The sequence below is a fragment of the Geotrypetes seraphini genome, chromosome 7, assembly GCF_902459505.1.
Source record: "Geotrypetes seraphini chromosome 7, aGeoSer1.1, whole genome shotgun sequence".
Classification (NCBI taxonomy): Eukaryota; Metazoa; Chordata; class Amphibia; order Gymnophiona; family Dermophiidae; genus Geotrypetes; species Geotrypetes seraphini.
Genome location: NC_047090.1, coordinates 17,776,216 through 17,796,474, shown reverse-complemented (window position 1 = coordinate 17,796,474; position 20,259 = coordinate 17,776,216). Strand labels below are relative to the sequence as shown.

Here is a 20,259-nt window from a genome sequence, read left to right as displayed (position 1 = left end):
TGTACAGCCCTCCTGTTTAAAAGAAAACTGAAACAAGATTATTTTTATTCATTCCTAAATACCTGGAAATACAATGGGGGCCTTGATTTCAAGAATCTACATATGCAGTAAAAACGCTCCAGCATCACTTGATATTTTCATGAATAAGGCCCTGCAATTATATAAGGAAGAAATAATATTTGCTGCTTACACATGAGTGCTGGAAGTTATCTCCCTGAGTCTATAAAAGTATGCACCCAAATTTGTGACTTGAATGCACAGTTTATAGAACAGGGTCAGTTACAGGCACAACTTAATTATTGAGCTGCTAATTGACATCAACCAATTATTGGCAGTAATTGGTGTTATTTGACACTGTCATTAATTAGCAGTTCCACTTGTAACTGCCCCTAGTTGGTATTCTATAACCTGCATGCACAAATTCCAGAGCATGCAACTGCAAGGAGAGTGTGGACCTGGGAGGACATGGGCAGGTCAGGAGTGTGCCTATGTGTGCGGTTTATAGAATATTTGCATTAATGCACCTGACTGCCTACATTTGGCTGTTGTAAGTGCATGCATCTAAAAGTTAAGCAGGTAAATGTGAACTTATACTATAACTAGTCTTTAAGCCTGTTACATTAACAGGTTCTAGAATAGATGTGTCTGTCTGTCTTTCTTTGTCTCTCTCTCTCATTGGCCACTGTCTTTCTTTCCGTCTCTCTTTCTCTTTGGCTGCTGTCTGTCTGTCTTTCTTTCTTTCTGTGTATCTCCTTTACCACTGTCTGTGTGTCTTTCGGTCTCTCTCTCTCTCCTTGGCCACTGTCTGCCTGTCTTTCTCCCTCTCCTTTCTGTCTCCCTCTCTCCTTGGCCACTTAATTTCTGTGTGTCTCCCTCTGTCGCTCTCTGTGTATGTCTGTCTTTCTGTCTCTCCCTCTCTCCTTGGCCGCTGTCTGTCTTTCTGTGTGTGTGTCTGTCTTTCTGTCTCTCTCTCTCTCTCTCTCCTTGGTCACTGTCTGTCTGTCTCTCTCCTTGGTCGTTGTCTGTGTGTCTTTCTGTCTCTTTCTCTCTTTCTCGTTGGCAGCTGTGTGTCTGTCTGTCTTTCTGTCTCTTTCTTTCTCTCTCTCTCTCTTTCTCCTTGGCTATTGTTTATGTGTCTTTCTGTCTCTTTCTCTCTCTCATTGGCCGCTGTGTGTCTGTCTTTCTGTCTCTTTCTCTCTCTCTCTCTCCTTGGCTGCTGTCTGTGTATGTTTCTGCCTCTTTCTCGCTCTTTCTCCTTGGCCACTGTTTATGTGCCTTTCTGTCTCTTTCTCTCTCTTTCATGGGCCGCTATCCGTCTCTCTATCTCCTTGGCCACTGTCTGTGTGTCTGTATGTCTTTCTAAATCTTTCTCTCCTTGGCTGCTGTCTGTGTATGTTTCTGTCTTTTTCTCTCTCTTTCTCCTTGGCCGCTGTCTGTGTGTCTTTCTGTCTCTTTCTTTCTCTCTCTCTCTCCTTGGCCGCTGTCTGTGTATGTTTCTGTCTATTTCTCCTTGGCCACTGTTTATGTGCCTTTCTATCTCTCTCTCTCTCTCTCTCTCTCTCTCTCTTATTGGCCGCTGTATGTCTGTCTGTCTTTCTGTCTCTTTCTCTCTCGTTGGCCGCTGTATGTCTCTCTATCTCCTTGGCCGCTGTCTATGTGTCCGTCTGTCTTTCTATCTCTTTCTCTCCTTGGCTGCTGTCTGTGTATGTTTCTGTCTTTTTCTCTCTCTTTCCTTGGCCGCTGTTTATGTGCCTTTCTGTCTCTTTCTCTCTCTCTCTTTCCTTGGGCGCTGCCTGTGTGTCTTTCTGTCTCTCTCTCTCTTTGGCCTCTGTCTGTCTTTCTATCTCTTTCTCTCTCTCCTTGGCCGCTGTCTTGTCTGTCTCTTTCCTTCCCTCTCTCCTGTTCCCTGCCTACGCCCCGCTCCCCTTCCTTTGACCGTCCCCCAGCCCATCCCACCCCCTCTGTGGCAGTGCCACCAGCCTCCAACAAATCCTCATCCTCGACCCGGAAATTCACCCAGAGGGGAGAGTGGAGGCAGAGGAGAAGGCTGTGTGACCACGGAGTGGCAGTAGTTGTGGCTTTCCCTCCCCTAGCTCCGTAGCTCGGTCGCTGCCACCGCCGCCTCCTTCTCTCCCAATGTGCTTCCTTCGGCTCCCAATGTGCGGACGCGCCACACTCTGCAACATTTCTCTGCCAACCAGAGAGCAACGGACGCACGGAGCTACAAAAATTGAAGTGCGCATGTGCGCTAAGGGTATTATTATCTTATATAGCAATTGCTATTATAGAATCTGCACTTAGTTTACAGTATCCTGGCACCCATCTTAGGTGATCTATTGAGAATTACCCCTTGTGGGCCTGATTCTATACATTGCACTAGGGCAGGGGTAGGCAATTCCAGTCCTCAAGAGCCAGAGCCAGTTCAGGTTTTCAGGATATCCACAATGAATATGTATGAGATGGATTTGCATGCATTGCCTCCTTGAGATGCAAATCTATCTCATGCATATTTATTGTGGCTATCCTGAAAACCTGATTTGGCTCCAGTTTTCGAGGACCGGAATTGCTTACCCCTGAACTAGGATGACCAGGTTACCCATTCCACAAAGGAGACTTTTTGGCCAATCCTGGATTTCTGCCAACATTGGATAGAATCATGGACTACATATACTACCCTGCTTTGGGATGTAATTTTAAAACCAGGACTGGCCAACAAGTTTCCCTCCTGGAATGGGTAACCTGGCCACCCTATATAGCACCCAAAAAAATCTTCACCAACTAGATCAGCACTTAGCACAATTCTATAAAAGGCATACACCACATAGATGTTGCTAACATTTAGGTACACCCATTGAGGCCAAGGAAACCAGGCCTATATACCTGCTCCTAAGTTATGCACAGATCAGGCGTATTCTATATCAGTGCATGTAACTTTTAGGCTCCTCCCCAAGCCTTGTCCCCTTTTGAGATTTGTGACTAGAACTGGCACGCACCAAGGGCCAGATTCACCAACCTGCCCGATTGGGCCCAATCCGGGCAGGTCCAACGAATTCAGCAAAGTAAAATATGCAGATGGGGCGACTGGAGGAACTCCCCCATCTGTCAGCATGGATCGCTTTTCTGCGATCCCCACGCATGCGCAGACCATCTGCGCATGCCCGTCGGAGCCGCAATCTTTTTTTTAAAACTTTTACTGGACCTCTGGGCTGGCATAGATTTTTTTTTTTTTTTCTTTTTTTAACTGGAGCCTGTGGTTTTAACACACTTAAGCCCGCGGGTTAAAACCACTGGCTTGCACTGCGGGGAAGGGTGGCAGGCAGGCAATTAGGGCAGTTCAGGGCAGGCAGGCGATCAGGGCAGTTCTGGGCAGGCAGGAGATTAGGGCAGCGGGAGAGTCGGGGCTGCAGGAGGCGTTCGGGGCAGCAGAAGATCGAGGCTGACAGGGCAGAAGCAGGGCGGCCGAAGGCAGGGCAGCTGGAAAGGGCTTGAGCGACTGGTCCTCAGCAGTCGCTTGGGAGTGACCGGCCAGCCTAGTTGGTGTTGCAGGGTTTTGGTTTGTGAATCGGGTCCTTGTCTACTTTGCATGCCGTTGCTATCATTTGCATGCGCGAATTGGAGGATGGTCGGCAGAGAGGTAAGTGAATCGGGCCGGAGGGAAATTTGGTCGCTAAGGGGTCGCAAACCGATCGGTGAACGATCGGTTTGCTTTGTGAATCTAGCCCCAAATTGTGCACATAACTTTTAATCAGTGACATTAGCATCAATTATAAGGAGTTAATTGCCAATTTTCAGCACCAATTACCAGTTTTGTTAAACAAGCTGTGTGTGCACATCAGCTGTGCGCACCAATTTGTGCATGCAACTTATGGTGCTATATGCAGAATTTGAGGGTATATGTATAACTTATAATTCAGACATTTATAAATATAGCCAATTAAGTAGCGAAGTCCTAAAATGTAGATTTCTAATTTTTAAGGGCTTAAGAACAATTACTTCTTCAATCACTAGTCCTAAGCCCCAGCTAAAATGAGCACGTTGCAGAAATTTGTGTGCCTTGAAGAAGATGCAAAAATTAACAGGGAAATTTCTGGACCTTCCACAGAGTCTTGATTTTCTAATTCAATCGAGACTGACAGGTTGTCGAACAATAGAGACTCACTGCATCCCTCCACCTGCCTGCCAGCCAGCCATACTCAGCACTGTCTCCCTGCCCACCCACCCAAATAGTAGCTGCCTTCCTGTTCTTGTACCCCCCCAGGTCTACCTTTAGAAGCCCTGGTGGTTCAGTGGTGAGTTTGGGGCAGGAGTGATGCCCACTTACTCCTGCCAATGGAGGCCCCGTTTTCAAAATGGCTGCCAGGAATATACGTATATAAATTTACTCAAGTGAAATTATGAAACAAATCCTTTTAATCAAATAAAATGCTTATATTTTTAAAAAAGTAGTAAACTTCATCAAGTAGCTATCTCCTAACAAAGAAAACAATCATACATTTACACAGCATATACTGTATACTGAAGTAAACTTTGGAAATTCAGTGCTGTTAGTAGGGTATTTTGATCTGACAGTTTCAAACACATCTACAAATAAATAGGTATCAACAAACATGATCTGTAATTGAGTTTTGGCCTCCAATCTCTAGGTCCCAGTTAGTTTTTGGTACATGTCTAGCTTTAATGCTTGCTTTTTAGGGCTGGATGCTGAAAACCTGAAGTGTACCAAAATCTAACTGGAACATCAGGCCCTGAAAAGCAAGAATTAAAAAATCAGAACTAGACCAGTTTGGGTTTGATGGCTTGTAGTTGTGTTGACAGCATTGATTTAAATACATCAACCAGATGGCTCTGAATCCATGCAGTTCAATTTAGCTCTTATGGCCCTGATATTGAGACCATGGGAGCCAGCCTGGCTACCTCCCACAGTCAATGGCAATCCCAAATGTTCAATGCATTGAATATCCAGGCCAAAGTTTGGTAGCTTGGACTTAGTCAGCCAAACCAATTTTCTTTTTTTTCTTTTTTATTTCAATACATCCAGTATGCATAGATGTGAAAGGAAATACAAAAGTATAACATCACTTAGTTAATCGATCTAAGCACCAAGGAATAGAACAATGAGATATTTATCATAATACAGTCCGCAATCTGGAAAGAAGGAGCAAAATGAAAGAAAACCCCTCGGGAAAAGGGTCCAGAGAAAAGTGACTAAAATGATTAAGGGCTGGAGGAGTTGCCGTACAGCGAGAGATTCGAGAAACTGGGCCTCTTCTCCCTTGAAAGAGGAGACTGAGAGGGGACATGATCGAAACATTCAAGATAATGAAGGGAATAGACTTAGTAGATAAAGACAGGTTGTTCACCCTCTCCAAGGTAGGAAGAATGAGAGGGCACTCTCTAAAGTTAAAAGGGGATAAATTCCGTACAAACGTAAGGAAGTTCTTTTTCACCCAGAGAGTGGTAGAAAACTGGAACGCTCTTCTGGAGGCTGTTATAGGGGAAAACACCCTCCATGGATTCAAGACAAAGTTAGACAAGTTCCTGCTGAATCAGAACGTACGCAGGTAAGGCTAGTCTCAGGGCACTGGTCTTTGACCTAAGGGCCGCCGCGTGAGCAGACTGCTGGGCACGCTGGACCACTGACTCAGTAGTGACAATTCTTATGTTCTTAATAGAAAAAATGAGGAATGAAGAAATAGAGCAGTAATTAGATGTTAACCTTCCCATTTAAATTAATCACCACACTAAATAACATGTTTCATTCTGGCTGCGTCGAGACTCCTTTACCCTCCAAGAAAAAAACCTAATTGGGCAGGTTAAAATATATATATATTTACTCCCTTGATAGGAAACAAAACATTTACAAGGAAATCTCAATTGAAACACTGCCCCCAAGGCAATCACTTTTGGATGAAATAATAGAAATTCTTTCCTCCTGGCTTGTGTCCATTTTGAGAAGTCTGAGAATATATATACCCTTTCACCTAAATAGGTGACTTGTTTTAAATTAAAGTATAATTTCAACAGCATTTCTTTATCCTGTAGGAATACAAGAGAGACCAACAATGTCGCCCGTCCCTGAGTTTCAATATCAGAGGATTGCAATATAGTAGAAACATCCAATTGTGTATTTTCAGCTGCTATAGTTTTTTTCCTTTTGCATTTATTTTGCTTCCAAAACCTTTAAGACTGCTAACATAAAGTTCTTAAAAAGTTCCTGTGGTGACATAAACTTGGCAATCGGAAAATTAAGAATCCTTAAATTCAAATTTTTTTGTTGGTTTTCTACGTTTTCAATCTTCCTTAAGAACATCATTTTATCAGTCATTTGCTTAGTAATCAAATTCATTGTCTCAGTTGTTAACTTCTCTAAATTATTCAAATCCACCTGGTGATGTTGAACAGAAGTCTCTAAAAGACTTATCCTAGAGGTTGAATTTAAGGTAATAGAAACAAAGTTTGTGCATACCGAGTGTAAGTTCTCAATCGCTGTCCAGATAGAATCCAATGTTACTGCCTGTGGTCTCACCAGCAGCTTGAGGGGTGAGATAACTGCCAGATTTTCTTTGGCTTCTTCCCCGGAGAGTGAACTCAGGGCTCCAACGACCTCAACACTGCTTGCTCCCATTGGCTCCACACTCCCAGAATGCAATGGGTCCAACCCAGGAGTTGGCGTTGTTATAATCACTTCCGTGTCTACTTCGGCTGCAGAGCGTGCCTCACTCGATGTGCTCTGTGAGCCCTCTTGCATAATCTGCCCTGCTGATGTTTCTCCGGGCATTGGGAGTGTGTGCGGACCTCGCGGGCTCAGCGAGAGTGACAACTCGCCATCCAAGCTGTGAGCTTCCCCACTCCCGAAGTGGAAGGTTGGAATGTAAAAGCTGTAATTACAGTCTGCCACGGCGTTGAAGAGCCAGAGGTAGGTGGAGGGAGACCTCTCTGTTTCCCCCTTCTTTTAGGCATAAGAAAAGTTTTCCCCCACAATATTAATTCAGGAAATTTGCCTTCAGAGTGGGAGCTCTCTTAGCAAACTGCTCAAGACGCCATCTTGCTCCTCAGCCAAACTGATTTTCATCGGCTAGCTGGCTAAGGCTAATGGCCAAAGATAGACCTGCTTTTTAGGTAAGTCTATATGGCCACATGGCTTAGTGTTCCAGCCGGTGCAAATCAGTGGTGGCCAGCTATGTCGTGCGACATAGTTGATCACTGGGTTAGCCTGCAAGCAGGATATTCAGTGGGAGATAGCCAACTATCTCCAGCTGAATATCATCAGATAGCCAGCCAAACGGGACATAGCTGACTGGGAGCCTTTCCCAGCTGGTTAAGTTCCACTGAATATCGGGGGGAGGGAGGTATGCATTGCTTTCAGCTTTGTATATTCGTATACTGCTTGGTACAAGTTAGCTGAAATAATTATTTGAAAGCTCCATTTTAAGAGTGAAAGCAATTGGTAGAAATTGTGTCTCTATGTTGCATCTAGGAAGTTAATCATGTACTAAGTGATGGGGAACCCCCCCCCCCCAGAGCTGACATGTGCTAATGTTTTCTGATTGCAGTATAACAAGCATCTGTTTGTCCACATTGGGCAGTCGAACCCAAGCTACTCTGACCCCTACCTCGAAGCTGTCGATATTAAGCAGATCTATGACAAATTTCCAGAAAAGAAGGGGGGGGTTGAAAGAACTCTATGAAAAAGGGCCAGACAGTGCTTTCTTCCTTGTCAAATTCTGGGTAAGAAGAGCCATCTTTTTGAACAGTTGTAATGATTTCCTCACAGTGACATCATAATGGCTGCGTATTCATGGGGAAGTTGTACTTGGCTGTTTCATCTCATCTTGAATTCCTTTGGGGCTTTGATCTACAGTATCCTAGACATTTTCATGTTGTTGTTAACTGCTTTAAACCCTTTACCCTTTGTTATGTATGAAAGGCAAAATAGTAAGCACGTCAACCAAAAATGAAAGTATTTAGATTAAATAAACTTGAATATTTGTATCTGCTAACAGAATCAGTAGATAGAAAGATGTAGGCAGAGTACCAGAATGATGCCAGATGAAGACAAATTGGCCCACTCAGTTTGCCAACTTGTTTTCTTCTTTGTCACTTTGTATAGCTAAGCAAATCAATTTTTTTTTATTTTTTATTTATAGACCACTTATAGCCTAAGCGGTTTGCATTCAGGTACTCAAGTATTTCTTCCTATCTGTCCTGGTGGGCTCGCAATCCGACGTACCTTGGGCAATGAAGTGTTAAGCGACTTGCCCAGCATCATGAGAAGCAGTGCTGGGCTTGAACCTGCAACCTTAGGGTGCTGAGGCTTTAGCCCTAACCACTAGGCCACTCCTCCACTCTGAATTACCAGGTTTAAACCAATACCAGTTCTTCTGTTTCCTAGCCATTCTTTCAACTCTCATGCTACCAGTGCCTTCTGTATTTACACTAAGCATGTTTAAATTTCATTACTGCACTGGTTTCTACCACTGCCATTGATAGTTATGGCAGGAATAATCTCTCTTTTTGGTTCATATAAATCTCAAATATAATCAAATTCTTAAGCCCATTCTTGTATCTTACTACCAAGCTTTCTAATAATCTAAACTGCTACTAAAACAGTGAGCCTGTTGTACACATCTTGCAATGCCCCATGAGTTATCCCTGATTTCTTGGAAACCTTGATGCAGGGATACTACCAATGCCAGGGTTGTAGATGAGATTGAGTAGGGTCCACTGTAAAAAGCACGGAATATGAACTCCTCTACCAGTTTTGGGTTTCTAAAATTTGTGTGCTGATATGGGAGGTATGGTGCAGATGAGTGAAGTTCCTCCTGGACGTTTTTGGTGGAATTAGGTGGTGAACAAGAGGGAGGGGGGTTTCCCTAGAAGAAGTTGCAGTGTTCCCTGGAAGTATCATGAAATATTTGTTTCCTGAGTGTGCAACAATGACCAGGGGAGCACTTCAATCCTGGAGAACTGTCTACAAGTTTACAGGGAACAGTGACACATCAAGGACTATTTTGCCATTGATTCTGTAGAGACCAGAGACTGTATCCCATGGAAATTATGACTTTGGAACAAGTTATGAGTAAGAAAGTGGGTGGCATAGACGACAACGCAAGCACTCGGAGGTTTGGATATCCCGGCGCTGGACATAGGCATGGGAGAGCCTATTGCCCTTTCGGGCGTGGAAACATCTGTCTCACCTCCGCCCTCCCTTATCCCTCCGTGTCCAACTGTAACCGGGACTCTGGGGCAGGAGAGCAGTGATCCAGGGATAATCGCAAACGTCATTACAGGTTACTCGTCCTAAGATATGTGATGGCAGTGATTGATGAAAGCATTTAATCCAGCCCCCGAACTGCTGAGCTCGCGAGAAAAATGACGGTGCTCGACTCTCTTCATATGGTATGGGAGGCATGGAGTTGAGTCTCATGATCAACGATTTCAAATTGCTATCGACGGGCGAGCTTCGTTCAAGAATCTGATGAGACAGCTGAAGCTAACATTTCATTCGTTGAACTCCAAGTTGGACTCTTGCCACAAGAATTTGAGCTGTATGTCGCTGTTGACAACGATGAGCCCACATCATCTGACAGCACTAATTCCGATATCTGTAAAAAAAGGACACTGCAGACAACCAAGAGTCTGATGAGAATGGAGATACTGCTGCTGTCATCACGACTAATGAATCACTTGCAGAGATTGTTTCCTTTTCAGACGCACTGAAGTCCCTACACACGCTGCGTTGTTTTCTGGAGATAAATGGCTGTCACGACTATGGACAGTTTTACAGCATCAGTAGTCAGATACACAGCCTGAATTGTGCAATCTGTGTGCAGAAAACAATGACTGATTATTTTAGTAGAATGTTGGTTTTAAAAAAGGTTTATTGCATTAGACCGAACAGTATTGTTTGTATAACTGAACCATATTGCCTTGTGTGGTTTTGGTTGAATAAAAATGTTATTGCATTTGACTACAGCATAATGTGATTTTTCACGACTAAAAAGTGGTACTCCAATTAAGCGGACACTCCATTTAAGCGCATGTGGCAATCTGGTCCGAAGGGCGTGCACTTAAGCAGAGTCGACTGTATATCTTTTGGTATTCTGGTAATTTATGCTGGTTCTTGACACCTAAATGTTGGTGCCCTCTTTATAGAATTACTATCTTGATTTAAAAATTATATCTATATGAAACCATTTCTTCAATATTTTTACTTCTCTGCTATGCAATAATCAGATGTTCCTGTTTATGAATAGATTGAGTAATTTGAGCAGCAGTCATTAAATGCTGTAACACATTAATTGATCCTGAGAATCACCAGACTTAACAGTATATTGTAATAAAGTTCACAGTGGAAAATGGAACACTTCATTGCATTTGAAGATGCTGTAGGTCCAAACCCCACATAGAATCCAAATATATTTTTATGTATGAACATATTTTTATACATCTTTTTGGTTTTGTTACTGTTCCTGCTATTTTGGTAAGATTGACAGACCATTAGAAAATGCCCTGTGACATTTCTCAGAACTTCAGACCTGCATTCCAACACACTATAATGAATTTGATAAATTACTTTCCAAACACGTGGGCAGAGGCAGCCTTGCTCTTTTTGATTGTAATTTTATCTCTGGCACCTGTTCCTCTACTCTAACCATGAACTGTCTCCATACACACATATTTATTAATAGCAAAGGGGAGGAGGTTAAAGCACTTGCACCTTTCATAAGTCTCAGGATGGTGTCTTCTGTATCCAAGGAAAAAAGGCTCATAGTTGGCCTTGAAATGAACAATGTGAGAGTGGTGAAAGGGACCACAATATTGAAGTAATGTGCAAGCCTGGAGGCTGAAATGCGTGTCTTTGTATTTTATTCATCATCTTGCTCTTTAAAAAAAACCCGGAACATAGTGAATGCAAAGTGCCACATTCTCTTCCACTACCCAGGTGAGCACTCTTGGGCATACAGTCTAAGTTTGTAACTGAGATAATGGAGAGTTAGGTTACTTGCCCAAGAAAATTGACCATTTAACCCAATCCACAAGAAGGAAAAAAACCTCCTGTCTGTTCAGCATGGCTCTATGCTATGGTCCATAGTTCCATCTCATCAAAGATGGAGCTAAACTCCAAGATTCTGTGTATGGCCGTTTGGTGGGGGAAGGGCTGGGGAGGGCTTCAGTGGCTGGGAGGGTGTAGATGGGCTAGAGTAGGTTTTAACGGAGATTTTGGCAGTTGGAACCCAAGCACAGAACATAAGAACATAAGCAATGCCTCTGCTGGGTCAGACCTGAGGTCCATCGTGCCCAGCAGTCCGCTCATGCGGCGGCCCAACAGGTCCAGGACCTGTGCAGTAATCCTCTATCTATATCCATCTATCCCCTTTTCCAGCAGGAAATTGTCCAATCCTTTCTTGAACCCCAGTACCGTACTCTGCCCTATTACGCTCTCTGGAAGCGCATTCCAGGTGTCCACCACACGTTGGGTAAAGAAGAACTTCCTAGCAATCGTTTTGAATCTCTCCCCTTTCAACTTTTCTGAATGCCCTCTTGTTCTTTTATTATTTGAAAGTTTGAAGAATCTGTCCCTCTCTACTCTCTCTGTGCCCTTCATGACCTTATAAGTCTCTATCATATCCCCTCTAAGTCTCCTCTTCTCCAGGGAAAAGAGACCCAGTTTCTCCAATCTCTCAGCGTATGACAGGTTTTCCATCCCCTTTATCTGACGTGTCGCTCTCCTCTGAACCCTCTCAAGTAACGCCATGTCCTTGTTAAGGTACGGCGACCAATATTGGACGCAGTACTCCAGATGTGGACGTACCATCGCCCGATACAGTGGCAGGATAACTTCTTTTGTTCTGGTTGTAATACCCTTCTTGATTATGCCTAGCATTCTGTTTGCCTTCTTAGCGGCCGCGGCGCACTGTGCCGTCGGCTTCATTGCCATGTCCACCATTACCCCCAAGTCCCTTTCTTGGGTACTCTCATTTAATAACATCCCTCCCATCGTATAGTTGTACCTCGGGTTTCTGTTTCCGACATGTAATACTTTACATTTCTCAACGTTGAACTTCATCTGTCATCTCGTCGCCCATTCCCCTAGTTTGTTCAAGTCCCTTTGCAATTCTTCGCAGTCCTCTTTAGTCCGAGCTCCACTAAATAATTTGGTGTCGTCTGCAAATTTTATTATTTCACACTTCGTCCCTGTTTCTAGATCATTTATGAATATATTAAATAGCGGCCCGAGCACCGAGCCCTGCAGGATCCCACTCGTGACCCTCCTCCAGTCCGAGTAGTGGCCCTTCACTCCTACCCTCTGTTTCATACCCGCCAACCAGTTTCTGATCCATCTATGTACGTCTCCTTCCACCCCATGATTCTTCAGTTTCCGGAGTAGGCATTCAAGGGGCACCTTGTCAAAGGCTTTTTGGAAATCTAGATATATGATGTCTATGGGGTCTCCTTTGTCCATCCGTTTGTTAATTCCTTTGAAGAAGTGCAATAAGTTCGTTAGGCACGATCTCCCCTTGCAGAAACCATGTTGGCTGGTTATCAGAAGTTTGTTTCTTTCAAAATGTTCATCGATGTTTTCTTTTATCAATGCTTCCGCCATTTTCCCCGGAACCGAGGTCAGACTCACCGGTCTGTAGTTTCCCGGGTCACCTCTTGATCCCTTTTTAAAGATGGGCGTAATGTTGGCTATCTTCCAGTTCTCCGGGATCATGCCTGTTTTAAGGGATAGATTGCAAATTTGCTGCAGTAGTTCCGCTATCTCCTCCTTTAATTCCTTTAGAACCCTTGGATGGATTCCGTCCGGACCTGGGGATTTGTCAGTTTTTACGTTTTCTATCTGCCTGCGTACATCTTCAAGGCTCACTTCCATGGATGTTAATTTTTCTGCTTGATTTCCATTAAAGAATTGCTCAGGTTCCGGTATGTTGGATGTGTCTTCGTTTGTGAATACAGACGAAAAAAATATGTTAAGTCTTTCTGCCACTTCTTTCTCCTCCTTCACCACTCCCTTCCTGTCTCCGTCGTCCAGCGGTCCCACCTCCTCCCTAGCCGGTTGCTTCCCTTTAACATATCTAAAGAACGGTTTGAAATTTCGTGCTTCCCTGGCTAGCCTCTCTTCATACTCTCTTTTGGCTTTTCAAACCACTCGGTGACATTCTTTTTGATACTTCCTGTGCTCTTTCTAGTTCCCCTCAGTTTTGTCCTTTTTCCATTTCCTGAATGAATTTTTCTTATTGCCTATCGCTTCCTTCAATATTTTAGTTATCCACGCCGGGTCTTTTGTTCGACTCTTTTTGCACCCCTTTCTGAATCTGTGGATATACAGATTTTGCGCCTCGCTCACAGTGTTCTTGAGAAAAGACCAGGCATGTTCTATCGTTTGCCATTTTTTGGAAGTGTTCCTAAGTTTCTTCCTTACCATTTCCCTCATTGCTTTGTAGTTTCCTTTCCTGAAGTTGAAAGATGTCGCTATGGTTCTCTTTCCTTTCGGTATTCCTACCTCAACCTTGAACTTGATCATGTTATGATCGCTGTTTGCCAACGGTCCCACTACCTCTACTTCCAGGTAGAGCTTTGGATTCTTGCCCAGAAATAGCTAAGAAAAAAAAATTAAAAAATTTAAATTGAATCAGGTTGGGCAGACTGGATGGACCATTCGGGTCTTTATCTGCTGTCATCTACTATGTTACTATGTTACTCTGTAAATTGGCGGGTCTAAAATTGCCTGGAAGGAGTGGATGCAGGCAGGTATACGAACATTAGAGGATGTTATATTAAATGAAAAACTGCTTGATTTTTCACGGTTGCAACAATCTTCTGGTATTTCAAAATCTCAATTTTACAAATGGTTGCAGCTGAAGCAGGCCATTCAGAAAGGGTTCCCTAATTGGCGAAATTTTAAAAATCATTACAGCTTGCAGATCCTCAGTTTCCAGACAGATTTGCTAGGGCATCAGGCTGCCAGGTGATATAAATTAATATCTGAACTTTTGAATAAGAAACCCAAAAACGCTCTTAGAGACTTTTGGAGCATTGAGATTAAGTAGTATATTTCTGCATCTTGATGGCCACATATTTGGTCTTGGAAGATGAGATGTACAGCGTCAGCATCTATGAGACAAATATGTTTTTTTCTGTTACACCGTTCTTTTTGGACCCCGGTTAGGATGAATAAGTTGGATAATTCTAAGTCTGGATTTCCAGAAAGCCTTCGACAAGGTGCCTCACGAGCGCCTACTAAGGAAACTGTGGAACCACGGAGTGGAAGGGGACATACACAGATTGATCAGAAACTAGCTAGCAAACAGGAAACAGAGAGTAGGAGTGAAAGGTCCCTATTCTGACTGGAAAGGGGTCACGAGTGGCGTCCTGCAGGGGTCAGTGCTGGGACCACTGCTGTTCAATATATTTATCAATGACCTGGAAGCAGAGATGAAGTGCGAAATTATAAAATTTGCGGACAACACAAAACTCTCCAGTAAGGTTAGAACTGTCGAGGAATGTAGAGAACTTCAAAGGGACCTGAACAAACTGAGTGAGTGGGCAAATAAATGGCAGATGAGCTTCAATGTGGAGAAATGTAAAGTCATGCACATGGGAAAAGGAAACCCGATGTACAATTACACAATGGGGAGGGATATTATTGGGGGAAGGCAACCTAGAAAGGGACCTGGGGGTTATGGTGGATAGAACAATGAAACCAGCAGCACAATGCACCGCGGCCTCAAAAAAGGCGAACAGAATATTGGGCATTATCAAAAAAGGTATTGCTACCAGAAGCAAGAAAGTTATTCTCCCGCTGTATAGGGCGATGGTGCGACCGCATCTAGAGTACTGCGTTCAATACTGGTCGCCGTACCTTAAGAAGGATATGGCGGTACTTGAGAGGGTTCAGAGAAGAGCAACAAAAATGATAAAGGGCATGGAGAACCTTTTGTATGCTGAGAGATTGGAGAAGCTGGGGCTCTTCTCCCTAGAAAAGCAGAGACTTAGAGGGGATATGATAGAAACTTACAAGATCATGAAGGGTATAGAGAAGGTAGAGAGGGACAGATTCTTCAGACTGGCCGGGGCAACAAAAACTAGAGGGCACTCGGAAAAATTGAAGGGAGAAAGATTCAGAACAAATGCCAGGAAGTTCTTCTTCACTCAGAGGGTGGTGGACACCTGGAATGCACTTCCAGAGGAGGTAGTAGAGCAAAGTACAGTTTTGGGTTTCAAAATGGGACTGGACAAGTTCCTGAAGGAAAAGGGGATTGAAGGGTACAAATAGAGGGGTACTATACAGTACATAATGCTTTAGAGTAATAGATAATAGAGAATGACACGGTGACAAAATTCATCACCGTTCCCGTCCCCGCGGATAACCGCGGGAAATAATCCCATGTCATTTTCTAGTGTCTGTTTCAACCTCGGTCCTTCTACACCAGCACTCTTCAAAGCAAAGCTTGCGGGTCAGTGGTTGTGGCCATTCGTACTCTGATTCTTCCCTCTATCCTTAAAGAATGACATGAAGATGGTTTCCCGCGGTTATCCACGGGGACGGGAACGGTGATGAATTTTGTCACCGTGTCATTCTCTAATAGATAACTTACAGGTCATTGACCTGGGAGGCCACCGCGGGAGCGGACTGCTGGGCATGATGGACCTGTGGTCTGACTCAGCAGAGGTGATGCTTATGTTCTTATGTTTAATAGATGCTGGCACTGTCATCTAGATATAGGAACACTGGATCATTTACTGTTTTATTGTCCTATGATATTGAGTTTTTGGACATATTAATACTATTTTGGAGTCTGCAATCCCTCTGACGTGTGAGGTAGTGGAACTGTACTACATGTTAAGCCCCCGTTGGATAGATATAAAGGCTGACTCTTCTTAATCATGACAGGAACAGCTATGCAGTTGATCACACGTAACTGGAAAAATTGGGACTGTCTCAATTTCACTTTCTTGTGGGCAAATTAATGTTTAGTGTACAAATATGAAAAAATGAATGCTGATTTGTCAGGGAACACAAAAATATTCAAATAAGTATGAGATCCATTGGCATCTTTTGTAGAATTGTTGTAATTTTATTTTTGCTGATATAGTATTTGCACATTCAAGGTGGGAGGGTGGGTATATCTTTACATGATTCCTTGTTCTTTTCTTTGATGGGTGGGAAGGGAGGGGGGTATTTTTGGGTATTGATAAACTGATTCTGAATGTTTATAAGTGCTTAATTATTATAGTTATGACATGTATGTTATGATGCACTTTTTGTAAGATCTGAAAATTTAATAAAGATTTAAACATAGTACCATCTCATCAAGACAAGGCTAGCTAAAAAGCCTGTCTTTCCATAGCGATTGAAAACACAGTATGAAGCACCACCCCCTTACTGGCAGCAATGTAGTTGGAGGACTCCCCCTCAGCTTAGAGGGAACAGTGGTGCACTCTCTTAGTTTCAAAAGGCATGTCAAAGTTGAGATTGAGTAGGGTAGCAACAGACTCCTGTATGAATTTCATAGGTGCTAATTTTTCAAAATTATTGGGGATGCTAAACTAAATAGAAATTACCTCTCCCTGGACATAGTTAGGAAATGTGTTCAATACTGGAGGATGCTCAGGCACCCACAGAGATGGCTCCTATGGTGAATTTAACTGGGTGATCACCTTCAACTCCTTCCTGGAGTCCAAAGAGCTTCACATTACATTACATTAGAGATTTCTATTCCGCCAATGTCTTGCGGTTCAAGGTGGATTACAAAAAACGTATTACAAAAAGAAGATATCTGGTAATTTCTAGAGGAGATAAAGAGTAGATAAGGTTGCTTCGGGGAATCGGGAATGTATTGGGAAGTGGGAAGGAGCTAGCGGTATTAAGTTGTTTGCAGGAATTTCTTACTATTATTTACATCTTCCAAATCCCTTTGAAACAAGGCAAGCTCCTCTCTGGCAATGTAGTTGGAGGACTCCCCCTCAGCTTGGAGGGAACAGTGGTGCACTCTCTTAGTTTCAAAAGGCATATCAAGGTTGAGATTGAGTAGGGTAGGAACAGACTCCTGTATGAATTTCATGAGTGCCAACTTTTCAAAATGATTAGGGGTGCTAAACCAAAAAGTGTATAGCCCTCAATGGAGACTGCCCCAACTTTGTTGGTTGGGCTGAGAACTTTTCATCATCCCCTCATACTTTATATCGCATGAAAACTACTACTATGCAGTTTACAGAGTTCAAATCTAAATTAAGATGAGAAAAGACAGGTTAAAGAACAGAAAAAATTTTAGTTCTTAGAGGAAGAGAGAAGTTAAGGCTAGCTACAGATCTGTTGAAATAGCTATGTTTTAATTTTTGCCTGAGTTTCATGAAACAGGGTTCACTTTGAATGTCATTCCATAACGAAGCCCCAGCATAACAAAATGCATTGTGACAGGTAACATCCAGCATAATTGGGTATGAGAAGAGAGGTGCAATAAGGCAAGCTGTGAGGGCCGCAATAATCAGCATGGGGCATAAGGTATCAAATATTTGAACATAGGAGCTGAAAGTAATAATCCTTTGTAGATAAGAGTTAGAAATCCATGCAAGCCATCTATCTGTCTGGCACCTCAATAGTTTTCAGCAAGTTAGAAAATTGATGCTTTAAAAGTACTAGCTCTGATTTGATTTCTAAGATAGTGTCTTTAATGCTTTTTTAGCATGTCCTTTAAAGCCAGAAGCTCAACTCTTACTGGTTTAAGCAGATCTTGTAGGTCTGCAGCTGCCAGTGTAATTTTGATCGGCACTGGGGGGTTCTTATCGAAGGAGGCTTCAATTTTGTTTTATTTGTTTGCTGCCATGAAAAAGATGATTGGCAAGGTTAGTGGTCACAGTAAAATTTAACCTAAACCTTGAGGTCAGGAGCTGAATCTCTAAGTAGCCATCTTATGTAGGACTACACTGGAAGTCTCCTAGTTCCCAGAGGAACAGGGTCAAATTGTGATTACACCTATTAGAAAAAATACTAAAGAATCTTCTAGCATTGCATCGAATTTCAGACCCATAGCTAGTATTCCCTTGGATATTAAGTTATTGGAGGGGTGATAAATACTGAATAAGTTCAGTATTTTGCATGATAACCAATCTGGTTTTTGGTCAGGTTTTAGTACCAAAATGATCATGGCCTCTCTGTTAGACTATTTACACTCACTTTTTAGCCAAGGTGTAAGCGCTCTGATTCTGCAGCTGGATCTGAGCAGTGCTTTCGATCTGGTCGATCATAGTATTCTTTTGGATTGTCTAGAATCCATTGGAATTTCGGGAAATATCTTGAACTGGCTTTGTGGATTTTTGGGTAAAAGATCATATCAGATGTTTAAGGATGATATTTTGTCATATCGCTAGGAAAATTCTTGTGGGGTGCTACAGGGTTCCCCTCTTTCCCCTACTTTGTTCAACATCTATCTTATTTCTCTGGGAAACTTGTTGCAAAGCTTAAAGCTTAAGTTTTACATTTATGCAGATGACATTACTATAGTCTGAACTAAACTAAACCTTGGGTTTGTATACCGCATCATCTCTACATTCGCAAAGCTCGACACGGTTAACAAGGGTTAGCGTAGAAAGGAACTCCAGTGAAAGGAAAAGACAAAATGAAGAGAAAATTTAGGACAGAGTAACCAGAGAGAGGAAGAGTTACATTTTTGAAAATAACCAGGTTTTCAGATGTTTACGGAAGATTTGGAGGGAGCTCAGATTCCTAAGAGGAGAGGTAAGATTGTTCCAGAGCTCAGTGATTCTGAAAGGGAGGGAGGAACCTAGTTTTCCTACAAGGGAAACGCCTTTTCGAGAGGGAAAGGAAAGTTTCAGTTTTTGGGTAGATCTGGTGGAATTGGGGTTAGAGGAATTCCAAGAAAGAGGAATAAAAGGGGAGAGAATGCCATGTAGTCATCCCACTAACTTGTCTGGTCACCCGAGTTTATAAATCTTTTTGCAACCACTCTAAATTAGATTGAGCTCTGGATGAAGGCTTTTAAATTGAAATTAAATAAGGAAAAAACTAAATTCTTTTTGGCAACGCCCAATGATAAGCTCAAAGAAACAATGATACATGTGAATGGTTTGGACTATAATAAAGAACAATCCATAAAAATACTGGGAGTAATGTTGGACAAACATCTTACACTGGAAAAACATACCAATTTATTGATTAAGAAATGCTTTTCGGTGCTCTGGAAGCTTCGTACCATTAAGAAGTATTTTGACGAAGCCTCCTTTCGTTTGTTGGTGCAGTCTCAATCTTAAGTATTCTTGACTACTGTAACATTGTATATGTAGGAGCTTATAAGAAAATTCTTTAAAAAAATTAAGAGTAGTCCAGAATACTGCTGTTCGCCTTATTTTTTGTTTAAAAAAAATGGAAGCATATTACTCCTTTCTATCAAAATCTGCACTGGTTGCCGGTGGAGTCTAGAGTTTTGTTTAAGTTTTCATGCATTTGCTATAAAGTAGTTTTCGGCATGGCACCAGGTTATCTGCTCCCTCATTTTTCTTTGAGTCACTCGAATAAAAATACACGGAGAGTGCATCTGTTCACATATCCTTCCATAAAATCTTCTCATTATAAGAAGTTCCTTGAGAGAACTTTCTTATTTCAGGCCGCCAAATGGAATACATGGCTCGGAAAAATGATGCTAGAAGCTTCTTCTTATTTAGATTTTAGAAAATTACTAAAGACACAACTATTCGATAGGTTGGTATCTTAATGTACTCTGTTTCTAATTTTAACATATCTTCTTTTTAACTTTATGTATTTTAACCGCATGGTTTGTATTTTACCTTGATATATTTTATCAGAATTCTTTGTATGGCCTTCTTTGTTGTGAGCTGCTTAGAACCTCCCCAGTATGGCAGCATATAAATAAATTATTATTATTATTAGTTAATGCATAATAAGGCAGCAGTTCCATAACATGGTACTTCCATGTATGTGGCTTAATAATATGTGCAGTGAGTGTATTCTATAAGAAAGTTTACACAAGCCAATGTCTTTATAGAATACTGATGTAAATTCACATCAGCACATCAAAATGTAGGGAGAGAATTTTAGGAGGTGAAGAACATTTGTGTATGAAAGAGGAGTGGGACTTGGGTGTGATAGTATGTGATGATCTTAAGGTGGCCAAAGAGGTTGAAAAGGTGATGGCAAAAGCTTGAAGGATGCTAGGATGCGTATAGAGAGGTATGGCCAGTAGGAAAAAGGAGGTATTGATGCCCCTGTATAAGACT

At 42.4% G+C, this 20,259-nt stretch overlaps 1 protein-coding gene across 1 annotated transcript in view; it reads left to right on the top strand.

Moving 5' to 3' along the window:
* Window positions 1-20,259, top strand: part of TEAD4 (TEA domain transcription factor 4) — a 250,246-nt gene that overhangs the window by 183,347 nt on the left and 46,640 nt on the right. The window contains 2 exon segments of the mRNA XM_033951410.1: window positions 7,554-7,664; window positions 7,666-7,728. Coding sequence (XP_033807301.1) covers window positions 7,554-7,664; window positions 7,666-7,728 — 174 coding nt within the window.